The 14,791-nt window shown below is 34.0% G+C and overlaps 2 protein-coding genes across 2 annotated transcripts in view; one reads left to right on the top strand and one right to left on the bottom strand.

The window, feature by feature from the left end:
* Positions 1 to 1,429: 1,429 nt before the first annotated feature.
* On the bottom strand, positions 1,430 to 2,575 carry LOC129753732 (uncharacterized). Its single transcript, XM_055749575.1, has one exon. The coding sequence runs from the start codon at positions 2,573 to 2,575 to the stop codon at positions 1,430 to 1,432; it is 1,146 nt and encodes a 381-aa protein (XP_055605550.1).
* Positions 2,576 to 13,593: 11,018 nt separating this feature from the next.
* Positions 13,594 to 14,791, top strand: part of LOC129753731 (homeobox protein Wariai-like) — a 41,922-nt gene continuing 40,724 nt past the window's right edge. The window contains exon 1 of the mRNA XM_055749574.1: positions 13,594 to 13,659. Coding sequence (XP_055605549.1) covers positions 13,594 to 13,659 — 66 coding nt within the window. The remainder of the gene's footprint in view (positions 13,660 to 14,791) is intronic.

Below are 14,791 nucleotides of genomic sequence, written 5' to 3'. Positions count from 1 at the left end.
ATAGATGGATAGAAGGTTAGAAGAAATGAAAGATGGTGAAAATGAGCGGGTAGAATTTGTCTAGAAGCATTACCATCACATACCAAATTTTTGTTCCTCACGAGCCTACTACTATGAAGTGGTAGATACAGATAGAGTTGCATCTACCACCACACATTAGTAGGCTTAGCGTGGTCCGCCCCACAAGCGAGAACTTGTAGTGCGGACGAACTCGTGTAGTAGTAGGCTCGTGAGGAACAAAAATTTGGTATGTGATGGTAATGCTTCTAGACAAATTCTACCCGCTCATTTTCACCATCTTTCATTTCTTCTAACCTTCTATCCATCTATATAAAAAATTTCATAATCTTTAGATGTCCCTACTAAAAAGGACATCACTTTTCACCGCTAGGCCGATAAATCAAAGTAACAAACAAAAATTACGGTGGTTAATCTCTTCATAAAATTCATTTTAATTTTCAACGGCATTCACTTTCAGGAAACCATGAAGATAATATATCATCAATATAAATAGCCTCAACAAGCATCAAATCGTATTTAAAATTACTACGGATAGCAATTTTTTCATGATTACTAATGATTATCATAAATACAAACGGTCGTTTGAAGTCAATATAGGTTAATCGGATTACATGGAAAGTGCTGCATATTTGCAAATTCTAAAAACAATTTTTCTCAATTTTTTTCTCCAACATGAGCTTTAGGTGAGAAAAATTCTTTGGTGTTTTCCTTCCGACCAGCAATGAAAAGAAGAGTTGAAGCATTCCAGATTTCTTCCCGCACGTATTCGGGCAGGGAAGTTCTAAAAAAAAATCGATGAAAATACCTGTAAATACCGGATTTTTAAGTTCAATTTTTTTTCAACCAAGAACTGGGTAATATCCTACTTATTTGAGCTAAATCATGGCATTATTTAAACATTATAAAGAGAAAGACAAAGGTAAATCATTTGTTATTCAAATTTTCATCGAAGTGCATTGACAGAAAGACCAAATCTTATTTGAAGCTTCAAAATTTTTGCAAGACTCGTTTTTGGACCTAGAAATTAAAACTTATTATTACAAAAGTTGAGTAGTTGCTTATCTTTGAAAATAATATGATAATAAATTCGAGCAAACCAAGGCAAATTAACATATGCATTGTGTCTAATAAGTTTGAATACACATAGAAATCATGATAAATTTAAATCAATCAGTCGGAATTTATTAGTTTATTTTCGAATTGAAAAGAAATTTTATTATAAATAATCACACATCTTTATTAGGAAAATCTACCGTAAACCTAATTATTTTTTTTTGTTTGTCTTAACATAACGTTTATTAGGCATTTAACTTAAATATCTAAGTAATAATGTGCCGAGGGTCAATTCAATTATTGGGAACGGGATTATTGGAGGAAATAGGAAGAGGAAGGAAGTGAGAAGGAAGGGTTATTTGGGTGTCTCTGGTGGCCGCCGCGCCTGCTGCATACTGCGCGTCACGACTGATCGAGAAGAGTTTGTAACCATATCTTCGCGAACAACTTCTAGGGACGAAGTTGCAGGAACAGAGGTTGGAAGAGGGGTCCTTTTTCTAGGCGGTGAATCTGAATCCAAACTGGTGATATCAGTCTGGAAAGATTGTTGCGGTGCTGTTGGAGTGTGCGGTTTTTCAAGTGTTCTTTTCTGGTTCTGGCTCGTCTGTTGGATTGGTTCTTCGTTTTTATTAACTTGCTGCTGATGTGTTGTACTCTTTTGTGTTTGGTTGGTTTTCACTGCATCCGCGTAGCTGGTTGTGTTGCTGCTCGTGTGTACCATTCGTCGGGCTTCGTAGATCGTGATGTTTTTATCGGTGCTGAGCTTAAGAGCTGTCGATTCTGCTGTCCATATGGGACACTTTCTATCTAAAGGGGAATGACCTGTTGTTTTGCAGTTCCCACAAAAGGGTTCGGCTTTGCAGTTTGCGCTTTCATGTGTTCTAGAACAATTTTTGCATGCCAACAGATTCTTGCAACGGCTTTTAGGGTGACCGTATTGCAAGCATTGTCGACATAATAAAGGCTGCGAATAGTAAATTCGTGTTCGAACGCGTAGGAGTCCGAAATTGATAAATTCCGGGATAATGGTGCTGTTGATCGTAAGAATCAACGTTGAGGTACCTATGATTCCAGTAGTGGTTTTTTTTGTAATGCGGCGGACATCAATAACTTTTTGAGGCGAGAGTTCTTCCAACAAGACTTTATCATCCATTCCGTCCACTTCTCGGCAGGTGACGACTAGTTTCCGTTGATTTAAGCTTGGATGACGACCAATCATGATCGGTGTACCGTCTAATAGGGTGGTCAATGTTGTCAGCAATCTTCCTTGGTTTTTATTCCTGATCTTAAGCACGTACCAGTTCCGGGATTTTTCGAAGAAAGCTCCTTCAATGTTACCCGCAAAATTCTCGATGGAACGTCCAATTAAGAACGGGTTTTTTGGCAGTTGTTTTCCTTTAGCACCTTGAAGCGTCAAATAATATAAACGACCGTGTAAACTTTGGGGATCCATCCATTCCGGAATTGTCCGGTTAGGATGGTCACCCGGTGATGGGCTCATCACCACGCGCTCTACAACACCTTATCGATGGAAAAAAAATCGTTGCCTTTTGAACGATGATCGAGAGTAAAATACGTCCGATACCGACGAAGGCTAGAAGCAAACTCGTAAACCTAATTATAGCAAACGTAAAAATTTATCAAGCATTGTTTTCATTGCACCGGACATTCACACCCAATCCCTCACATATAAAACTTTAAAAGTTTGTCCTCATTTACTGCACTGATGATTTACAACTTAGAAATGAGAAACTCATCCTACGCCACGGTGTTTCTAGGAGAAAACTTAACTTTAAAAAAAATAAGCATCGCTAAACTTTCCCTTTTCGTTTGAGCCCATATTTGAAAAAATCCATCAACAATTTATTTTTTTGAATATTTTTTAATCTTTTAAATGTTTTTCAAAGACAAAATCATACTAATCACTGTAAAAACGTTTGACTTACCTTTGGCGCTGATCCAAAATATGTCAATAGCGTGATATGTCAAATTGATCAGGATAAGGAAATGTGTAATAAACACTCTGTTTGTGACATTCCAACACTTTTCATTTAAAAAAAATCCAATAAAACTTCTCATCACAACTGATAGTACTAAGACCAGAAATAGTATTTTACAAATTGATTGTAGAGTGTTTAAATGTTCTGGATGGTTTATTGACATTAAAAAAATTAATCTTTTACACAAATTTGTTAAGGATAATCTGAAGTAAAGAGCATTTGTGGAATTTTATATTGAAAAAGAAAATATATCTCGCTTTTCTTGAAAATTTAATAATTTATATTTTGAGCTAAGTTAGTGTGAGAACTTCGTTGGGGCGAGGGGGGAAATTAAGAAACAAATAGGGCTTTTTCTTATATATGAATCCAAATTCTAAATAATTCACCTGGATATCAAAATGACATATCTTTGCTGATGATCTTTTATCCTTTTTAATGATTTCTGAAGGATTTCACACTTTTCACTGTTATTCGATTGTTAAACCTCATACACGGGTACCACAAGGATAATAAAGTGTCATATAAAAAACTAAAAATAAATTTCTATCTTTTGATCATGTTTGATTGCATAGGTTAGCGTTTTGGGAGGCATTCGTGTATGTAAAAATAAGGTCGAATTTTGAGTTTTTGTCGAAGATTTGTCTCATCATCGACTCGAAAGTAAACGAACTGAACCTTAAGTTTTTCATTGATTTTTTTTTTCGATCAAGAGGAAATATGATATTAATCTCAACATAATCTTTGTTTTAAACAATTTTTTATTTGAATAATTTGATGTCATACTAATATTTGAATATATTTTCTCAATTCACCGTATGTTTTCAGGTCTCCAGTCATCAGATTTTTCACGAATTTTTTATTTCGTTTTCTTAAAGTTTGCACTTGTTCAATTAAGTATAAAACACTGCAAACATTTGTCTGTAGATTTCTGCATTCTTGGGTTGCTCCTGGAATGTCATTTCCTCACTTTAATGAAAACAAAAAATCACATCGCGTCATGAACAGAATTCAAGCAGTGCCTTAAAATGCTTAAAATAATTTTTCTAAATTTTTCTGCCTAGATCATACACATATTCGAGATGTTGCATTGCACAAAATATGAAATGGGTAACAAAAATTTCAAGTAAAACAGATGCCATCTTTTTTAAAAAGGCCGAATCAAATCAGAAATCCGTCTTTTGTAACTTGAAGATGAAACATCACGAAGGAGGATTGTAATAAAAATTAACTAAAAATTTTCATAAATTAAAAAAAAAACGGACAAAAGCTTGCATGCAACAAACTTGTAAACAATCTACACTGCACAAAATCGAACAATCGAGGTAATTCAGATTCCAAAATTTGCAAAAAAAAATCGTAAACCACAGGTGATATAATTTCCAATCTAAAAAATAAAACCCTTTAACTGCTTTCTAATCAAGAATATCTTGATCAAATTTTTGCAAACGATTGAATTTTTACTGAAAATTGACCATCCTGATGATTTAAATATTCTTCGCTTAATTGGTAGAGTACTTTTTCTGGTCTTGTTACAATCAATGATAAGAAGTGAGAAATGAAATTGGGACATTCCAACTCATTTCTCTCAATTTGTATCACTTTGATGATTATAGCCAGGAAAATTTCCTATTTAATCATGTTATTGACATATGGATTAGACTGAGTCGATTTGGGATCACTTTTGAATTTCTCAAACCCTGGGGTCTAAAAAGCTTCGTCTTGGTCCAAAACTCATCCATGATTTTTTGCAGAATTTTTAAGTACCGTTTACATGAGTAAATTTGAACTTTTAAGTTTGTATGGGAAAATTGAATATTTTTTACTGAAAAATCAACATCATTTTTTATTCTTCCGTGGAACCGACCCAGCTGACAGTTTTTGTGCCAATTTATAAAATTCCGAAAGGAAATTTTCCGCTGAACAACTTTGTACAAGACCGTAACTTCATATCTCATTAGTCAAAAAAGTTATTAGCTGTTTAGCAGAGGTGTGTCTTTTCGCATTGATAAACAATAAATTCAATTGACATCCCTGCTGGGTGCCTGGCGAGATATTGCATGGCTACTTTTCATGCTATACTTCGCGAGACTCCAGGAGTGATGTCACTTGAATTTATTATTTATCAATGCGAAAAGGCATACCTCTGTTAGACCAAGCCCGCCGCCAGTTGCTATTTCGGTCGGTATTTTAGATGTTTTGATTGGTTGCGTTTTTATCTACTTACTGATTTTCGCACCCATTGCTGCCATCCAGGTTGGTATTTGTGTTTGTTTATTTTCTGATAGTGACGAAAGGCTGCGTTGCTACCGGGTTGCTACATAAACGCATCCTGTAACAACCTACTGCTCGAATGCTATTTCTCGAATCGAGTTAGCGACTGTTGGTGCGATGATGGGTTGATAGATATGTTGCTGAATGTACTCGAATTGTGGTTTAGCAACCATTGGTGGGCTTGGTCTTAAACAGCTAATACCTTTTTTGTTTAATAAGATACGAAGTTATGATAGCTTAGCTTAGCTTAGCTTGATTGACTACTCACATCCACCTTAAATCATTGAATCCGAAATGCTTCATCATATGCTTTGAGAAAAAAAAAATCTCTTGATCTGTATGTGGTATCTACTTATTGAAATTAATCGTGTTTTGAGTGCATATATTGAGTCAAATAATTATTAATCAGCATTTCGAAAACCACGATCGCAGGCGTGGCTCAGTAGAACGAATTCCACATCGCCAATGGTTGCTACTCCGTGATTGACCGAGGCCATAAATTTTGTTCAGAGGTCAAATGAATGGTGCTTGGGACTAGCAGCTCATTCACACTGCACAAAACTGATGCTCTCTCTTTGGACGTCAATAACGGCGCCGGCCACGTCCTAGTAGTCAATGGATAGGTTGAAAAAGAGAGAAAGGAATAAAAGAACAAATTTGCGCATTAGGACCGAGGTTACCTCTGCATCCTAGCAAAAAATTTGGTTTGGAGATTTGGGAGAAAGGATATGATCAGGCGACACTTTTGACTAGTGTGATCGAACACTCAAATCGAATCCTACTCTTCTAGCAATTTCCTTCATTTTTTAATAAACGAACTGTTTTTTTTTATATTGAATGGACGAGAAAAAATACTGCGGAATGATCAAAATCATATAAAATGATTACTTGGGCAGCAAAAGATTGTATTGAAAAAGTTTCAATTTGTTTAATGTTTTTTTTTTCAGTTTGACCTGCCTATTATTGTTTTAATTTAATTGATTCTCTATTAATCGCTCTTACACAAAATAAAAGCATTCCATAAATTCTGTGAACATACTGATTTAACAATAAAGAATCTGAATAATAATTCTGAGCTTATTTTAAATTGTACTTCTTTAATGATAATATTAGAACATCTTCATTCATCTAATATCTTTAAATGTTCAAATTTCCGAGCTAAAAGAAAAATAAAATATTGTGTACTATCAACCAAACAGAGGAAATGTCTAAGTTCAGAATGATAAAAATGTGTTCACGATAGTTAATTTTCAAACGAATCGTCAAAGATTTTATATACATACATAAATAAACCTTTTAAGTTTCAGCTTTTCGCAATCTGATAAACGCCTAAATATGGACTAAATTCAATCAGTATAAAAAACTTCGTAGGCCAATTTGTTCATATCCTTATTGACGCACTTAATTTTTGTTATAATGAAATTTAGTTTATGGTTGCATTCTTCCCTACGCACTTGAATTTATCATTTACTGGTTAAAAATCTGATTATACAACCACTTACTGTTACTCCTTGTCATAATGTCTTTGCTTGTACCTTTATTTAAATTTTTTTTCTATACGCAGCATTATAAAAATGTTGATGTTTGAATTATTTTAGTCATTGAAATAGTTGGACTAAAATGAATGATTATACAATTTATCACTAGCTTTTAAGCTTCATATTACACAAGAAATCAACTATCTATAATAATTATCATCAATGGGGCTTATTCTGCGACGCGAGTGACGTGACTCACGAGATTTCATATCGTTTTGCTGGCTTAAATAGCCGTTCTATTCTCGAAATTTTCGTTCGTGTGAGCTGCTATTGGTCTTCAGAACTCATCGATACACAAATTTCATTGCTAAAGCATTTTCTGGAGTCAGGACGAAGAAGTGAAATTTCGTGAGTCACGTCACTTGCGTCGCAGAATAAGCCCCAATAAGAGCCACGTTCGTCTATAGTGATTGAATGTTCAACGAATGAGTTAATGAATTAAAAAGCTACCTACATAATAAATAATGATCAAATGAAGAAAATAAAAAAAAATATGATGAACTTTCTTTAATAAAAATATTCAGAAATAATCAAAAAGGTGTAAAAGAATTACGAAAATTATTATTTAACTTAACTACTCAGTCTACTCAGGAAAAGAATCTTCGAGAGCATGTCAATCATTTGGGCTAAGTGCCACAAATTACCTTATGTATAAGAAAGAATTAACCCGATTTTTGAAACACATAAGAACAAATAGATTTGTATAAACACATCCATCAACGTAAAAAAAAAACCTGGGAACATTGATCGAATTTCGCGAAAGCTCAAGTAGATGGTTATGTGGGGTCTGGTAGCTTTCTAGTTCGAAAAAGCTTATTAGTTCAAAAATAAAATGCTAGATAGCGCTCGAAACATTTTTGGCAATTTGAAATGAGCCTTAGACCAGTTTAATAAGATACGAAGTTATGATATTCTACAAAGTTGTTCGGCGGAAAATTTCTTTTCGGAATTTTATAAATTGGCACAAAAAACTGTCAGCTGGCTCGGTTCCACGGAAGAATAAAAAATGAAGTTGATTTTTCAGTAAGGCTATGATCATTTAGTATCCGGGCAGTTACAAACGTGTGTATTTTAAAAACTATTCATTTGATCGAAAAACTTTCTATGTAGGAAATGAAGGTGTTAATATGAAATTTAAACTAAAAATATTAAATAAAATATTTATCAATGATTTTAAAAAATACTCTAACTTTTTCATAAAATCTCTTTTTTATCTTTGCACACTTTTTTCAGTCATGTATTGATTTATTTTGCAAAAACCTTTGCAAAATCATAATATTTTACACAAACTCATCTGGAAAAAGCAATTGGAATCTGGTTGGAACCTTTTCATGAGTTGGTATCTCGAAGAATTTGATCTCTTAAATCCGGTTTTAACATAATTTTTTTTTGTCCATCAGAACACATCTGTCATATTGCGTAAAAACCAAATGCAAAGATTGCGATCATTGGAACTAATCATTATTAGTTATTTACTTGGTGTCTACTAGTCAGGTAACACTTTTTGCCTGCCGGAAATGGATTTTTTGCATTATTTAGGGAGTTTTCTTTCAGTTATCCCAAATAACCATAACCTTTTTACCATATTTAAGATCAAGGGTTGCACTCCGAAGGTTGATTTGAACTTCGTGTGGATTCTAAAGTGGCTCCTTATACTTCTTAACCATTTGGTCCGGAAAAAAATCAGAAAAAAATCAACAGCTCATGAGCTTTCGAGTCAACAATGAAGAATTTTCGAGGCACAAAATGCGTAAAAGGCACAAATTTGTGCAAAATTATTTTAACCATGTCTTTTTGCATCGTAAATATCTCATACACACGTTAACTTAAAAATCTATCAAAAATAGGCAAGATAGTCCCTTTTGTAACCAACACAACGCTACTAAAGTTTTGCATATCCGAGCTCTATGAAAGCAGCTATTACCGAAATAAAGTGCCCGGATACTAAATGATCATAGCCTTACAAAATATTCAATTTTCCCACACAAACCAAAAAGTTCAAATTAACTCATGTAAACGTTACTTGAAAATTCTGCAAAAAATCATGGATGAGTTTTGGACCAAGACGAAGCTTTTAAGATCCCAGGGTTTGAGAAATTCAAAAATGACCCCAAATCGACTCAGTTTAATATGTAGTTAGGTCAACGCAAAAGGTGAGACAAGCGTTTTCACAGTGACAAGTATGATGTTGTCTTTGGAATTTTGTTTATGGCCGCGCTTTAATGTGACAATAATTCACATTCGACCTTTTTGGGTGGATTTTAGAATCAAAAACGATTTTTACCAGTTGTCTAGACGTTTCTATCTTGGCTTTCGCTCCTCTTCAGTGAACACTAAAATTATATTTTGAACAATGATTTTTTTTTATCTTATGTACAAAACTGAAAATCTTACAAACTACTGGCTTTCGTCTATAATAATTTGAATCGGAAAATTTTGTTTTAGTTTTCATTTACATTTGTAAGTTAGTGTTTGTGTATATGCATACTGTAATTACAGGGTGGTAAGCTGTCTTTCATTATGATAAGGCGTCGTACACAAATTACGTAACGCATGTATGGGGGGAGGGGGGATGAGTCTGCGTTACTTGCTGTTACATAGGGGGGAGGGGGGTACTTGGTTCAGTTACGTAACAAATTAATGAAAAAAAAACATAAAGAAAAGATTTTTTCTTTTTTTGGCGAGCAAATCTACGCACCCCTTGTTCGAAAGCGTCAATGGTGGTTAAGTATTTTGTAAATAAATTTAGATTCAGAAAAAGCGTTTTTCTGTTTGTGTGCGCATTGCGCGAATGAAATGAAGTGAGCTTTGCTATTTTGTTTATTTTACTGTCACGTCATCGACTGCAGCTCATTCAGTGTTTAAGTGCAGTGTAACTGACTGTGTGCAATTTCCTCAAATAGAAAGAAGTGAGTTTCATTGTTAGAATATTATCTCGTATAATTGCATATCATTCAATGTTAATACAGCTTCCAGAAGACCGCAAAATGGTTAAAAACGACCTGTTTCAACGCCTTCACAACGCTATCGTTAAAGCCCATCCAGAGCGCAGCAAGAAGAAGTGTCAGGATCAGGCGGTGCTTATTTGAAACAAATCAAAAGAAAATCCGGATACGCAGCAACAAGTGATTTCTGAACAACTCGCCGAAATTGGACCGATGCTGTTTTTTATTTTTTTTTCTTTTGATATTTTTCACTGTAGTATAAAAACGTTTCAGAATAAAAATGCATCAAATAAACTTTTGTGTTCCTTTACTTTTAATTTCAAAATTGAATATGGGGGGAGGGGGTATTTTGCGTTACGTAACTGTAGAAGGGGGGTCTTATTAAACGTTACTTATTGTTACACAGGGGGGAGGGGGTCTAAATTCTAGATTTTTTGCGTTACGTAATTTGTGTACGACGCCTAAGAGGTGACGACAATGTAGTCTATAGGCAGACAGACTCCTGTTATTTTAGACTGCTAACGACTCTGTAATTACATAATTGTCTTAAACACTAACATACAAATATAAACGAAAAAAAATACAAAATATCCCGAATCAAATTAGTATAGACGAATCCCAGTAGTGTGTAAGATTTTAAATGTTGTAAATAAGATAAAAATTCATTGTTCAAAATATAATTTTAGTGTCCACTGAAGAGGAGCGAAAGCCAGAGCAGCACAAAACGTCTGGAAAACTGGTAAAAAACGTTTTTGATTCTTAAATCCACCTTAAAACATCAAAAACGACGATGAATTAAAGTCAGAATGGCTTGCCAGAGAAACGTTCAAGTTTTTATGACCATAACTAATTGTTTTGGCACCGGAACACTTTCGGACGAAATTTAGAATTCGCGGCGATTTAGTTTTCACTTAAACTTCAAAACTCAACTTTTATTTCGATTCGAATTGGGGGGTTTTATTAGTGCGATCTTAACACGGCGGGTGATTGATTTGGACTGTCTTCACATTTGTGTTGTGTAAAAAGTGGAGAATCTAAGCACAAAGTAAACTGAAAATCTTCTGATACAAACAGTTCCATTTTGTATAAGTATGTGGTCATAGAAAAGAAAAAGCTCCTGTTCGAGCAGTGAACAGAGCTTATATCTATCCGAAAGCCTTTTTAGATCACTTTCGGATGGATCTAACTTTGACGTCTGCCGAACTGCTATAGTCGTATTTGCCGGTGATAGTGTTCGTAATATTATGCAGGTTGTTTTACCAACACTTTTCAGTTTTGGGACAATTAACCTCAAAACAACCATGCGTGACGATCGACGGCCCGTTTTTTGTATAGAGAGTTTTTGAGGTTAATTGTCCCGTCTCATCCGTACACGCTCAGCAAGTGTGCGTAAGAAATGTCAAAAACAACTCTATACAAACTATACACTAACACAAAATAATAGGACGGCACCAAAACACTAATCAATAAAGCATTGGTTGCTAGATCGAAGGGCACAAAATAACGCCATGTTGATGGATTCATAATGTCAAGCGTTGAAAATATTTTTCAGACCTATTTTCAATCAATTGTATTATGTTTGTACTACTAACTTACTTACGGATCCAAATTCGAACGTTTTATGTTTGCGTCATTATGTCATGTTTTACAATAACATTAATTGGAAAATATTTTTCGTGAAATATTTTTAATTTTATTTTTGCCCTTGAGAATAAATATTTTTTTAAAACTTCTGTTTTCTAAAGGTTTGACGAGGCTCATATATTTTATGATACTTTTTATTACACATTTAACCACAGAGAACAGACGTACAAGCTCGAACAAAAAATCGTTAAAAAAGTGTGTAAAATTTCAAATGCTATCACCCAAAAAAATACGTTAGAAATTGACTACAAACAGTTCCATCTATTGCGCCATTCAAAAGTTACAAATCAACATTAAAGTGCCCAGTTTTCAAAAAGGCGAAATCGTATATGAGCTCACAAAAAATGAATCCAATGTCTAAATAAAATGGATGGCTGTATTGCTAAATTAATGAAATCAGAGTTACTTTTAACGGGCAAAATTTCACTTTCTTTATTTTTGCACTACAATGAATGTTAAGATAACTAACAGCTTCGGTTTAAGTTTTGCACTTCTTGAACAGTAATTTATGTAAGACAATGCATCACCTATGTCCAGTCAAATACAAGAACATTCTTGACGATCAGTCTTACCCAGCAGTATTGATTCTAGGCATCTCAAAGCGGGTTACTTTCACATATCACTTTAGCATCCAGCTGTTTAAAACTATGTATTTCTAACAAATTTGAAGGAAAATGATAATATCTAACTTTTATGATTATTTTTTTCATGCAACATAATGAACGTTCGTTCATCAAGTTTCGAACGAAACTTCAACAGCGATTTTCTTGAAGCATGCTAAGCAGCACATACGACCTTTAGAAAACTGACTGAAACTTAGTCAGCTTTGGTTTGACAGTTCTCTTTGGTGTGTTTGGAGTCATCTGGTGGCCCAGCCAAAAGACAAAAAAATGGTTCAAAAAGGGTGTTGGGATTTTTACACAACTTTCGTGGGCTAGCTTGTATGTCTGTTCTCTGTGATTTTACTTAAAATCTTCACTGGCAGTAGAAAAGATGCTCATAATATGGTTGAAATATTGTTTTTTTTTTTGTAATTAATTTTTTCAGATTATATCTCATTAACGCGATCAGCATTAGTCAACCATCATGGTTACAGAAAAAATAAAAAATATTCGGGAAACTCACGGAATCTCACAGAATCGGATTCGGAAATTGCTAACATGTTTTATAAAAGCTTTAGTGACAGCACCAAGGTTTTATAATTAGTCATGAATAGCCAGATTTTAGCTTCATCAGAGCTCTAGTGATGTTTAAAAGCTCTAACAAAGTTGTACTGACATTAAACATCAAAAATAGCCATGATATGAAAAAAGGGATGGTTAATAGTATGCATTATAGATGGCGCACGTGTTGCTCAAATTTTAATCTCGAAAAGCTTTTTCATTAGACGCTCTCAAAAATCACTTGACAGAACATTAAAAAATGGTGCATTTACAAAAAAAAGTGTTGCATTTTTCGAAACACTTCTTAGAATTATTGATTTTTTACGTAGTTAATCATAGCGCTTCGCAATCGATTCAAGTGTCAAAAGTTGTGGTGTTGAATTCAAATAAATAACCTACTCAAAAAAATGACTTTTTTTTCAGTTTTACGAACCAAAACGACAACATGTTCTTATTTCTCTTCGTTAACGGTCTAAATAGTTACTACAAATAATATTAAACTAATCTTACCTTAAAGTTTAGTAAACAAATGTTTGTTTAAAAGTAACAGAATTATTTGAATTGACTGAAAGTATTCTTTTCAATATATTTGCAGTATTCTTTTCAATATATTTGATTGTAAAAATCTTTAAAGTTCAACATCCCTATAATAGTATGAAAATTAAAAAATAAAATCGACTTACCTACTTTAAGTTCGATAAAAGAGTTTTTGTTATCGAACCATCTATCAATAAATCCCATCATTTTTATAACATTTCGTAGGTATCGCACCGTGAAATAAGAGTGCAATTTACTTTCATCATCGATATTTCATTCGTTGTAATCTGATACGGGCAATCATCAAGCCTCCCACACACTAGTCTGGCACATCAAATATCACGCACACGTTCGCTCAGGTTCGGTGCCAATTGGAATTCCGCCGCTTCTTTTCCATGCAAATTATTCAAATTTCGGCTCGATGAAATGCAAATCCGAGATTTATTCGGCGAAGCCAATTCCTGAAGCCGAGATTTGCATGCTGCCGGTGAGAATTTTTCTGTTGGTTTTTTTCTCCTTTTCACAGTCGTCTATTTTATTCAATTGATGCTGTTTCCAGCCTCCTGAAATTCCCGTTGCGGTAGCAAAATGGTGTAATTTTCTTGTTACGGTTCGCTGAAATTTGCTAATTGGTGGATAATCGGGGTGTGCAGGTAATTGAAAGGCAGTGGCAAAAAACAGGGAGGTATTTTTCATTTATTTGACTAAGACTATTGGGTGATGCGCATTTTTTAGGTTTTGGGAGTACTTATTTCGAATTGAAATAGAGATGGTTAATTTGTTTTTAATCTATCGTAATTCATTGAAAGCTTCTGTAAAATGTTCAATTCTAAATATTGTAAAAATAACCCAAAATCGCATCACTTTACACTTAACGTCAAAAGAGGTGCCACTACGTTTCTTGACGGAATTTCATAAGTTGGTGGCAAAAGTGGAGGAGAACAATAAATTATACATGATAATTTATTCACCGATGATTATGAACGGCTCTTCTGAGCTCATAATAAGATAAACTGACTCAGCAATAAGCATAAGATGGAAGGGAAAAGTTTCGGTCAATTTTTCTCCTTCCATTGGCATCCGGTGATAAATACCGTGAAATTGTTAGGCACTTTCTTTCTCTAAAGGAATGCGAGTATTGTTTTTTTTTTTTTGAGCCAACCAATAAACTGTAAAAAAACGGTGTAATCGGTTTTAATTTAACTTTCAAACAGAATATAAGGTTGAATTGAGGTTTGAGGTTTATCTCATTTTTTCTTTCTGTTATCTGGTGAGTGGTTTTATGAAGGATATGCATCTCGGAAAGTGAGTTTGGAGTTCAAAGTCATTCTAATGAAATCAAAGCTCTGCTTGTCATGTTTTGAAATATTGAACTTGAAGCGATACATTTCGATAGAGAAGTGTAACTTTATTTATGAATTTATGCATTAACAATAACAAATTCTGCACAATTTTGCAAATAAAATTAACATAATTGGGCAACAATCCGGCAAGCTTAATCTTATCTTATTGAAATTCGATGTTCGGGTCTAAATTTCAATCAGCAAGTGAAAATTTACAATTTTCACATTAATCGGTCCAGTAGTTTCTGTATTTCTGAAGAACAAATGTCCAAAGTT

The sequence above is a fragment of the Uranotaenia lowii genome, chromosome 3, assembly GCF_029784155.1.
Source record: "Uranotaenia lowii strain MFRU-FL chromosome 3, ASM2978415v1, whole genome shotgun sequence".
NCBI classification, from domain to species: Eukaryota; Metazoa; Arthropoda; class Insecta; order Diptera; family Culicidae; genus Uranotaenia; species Uranotaenia lowii.
Note: the sequence above shows the minus strand (reverse complement) of the source record. Positions and strands in the feature narration are given on the sequence as shown.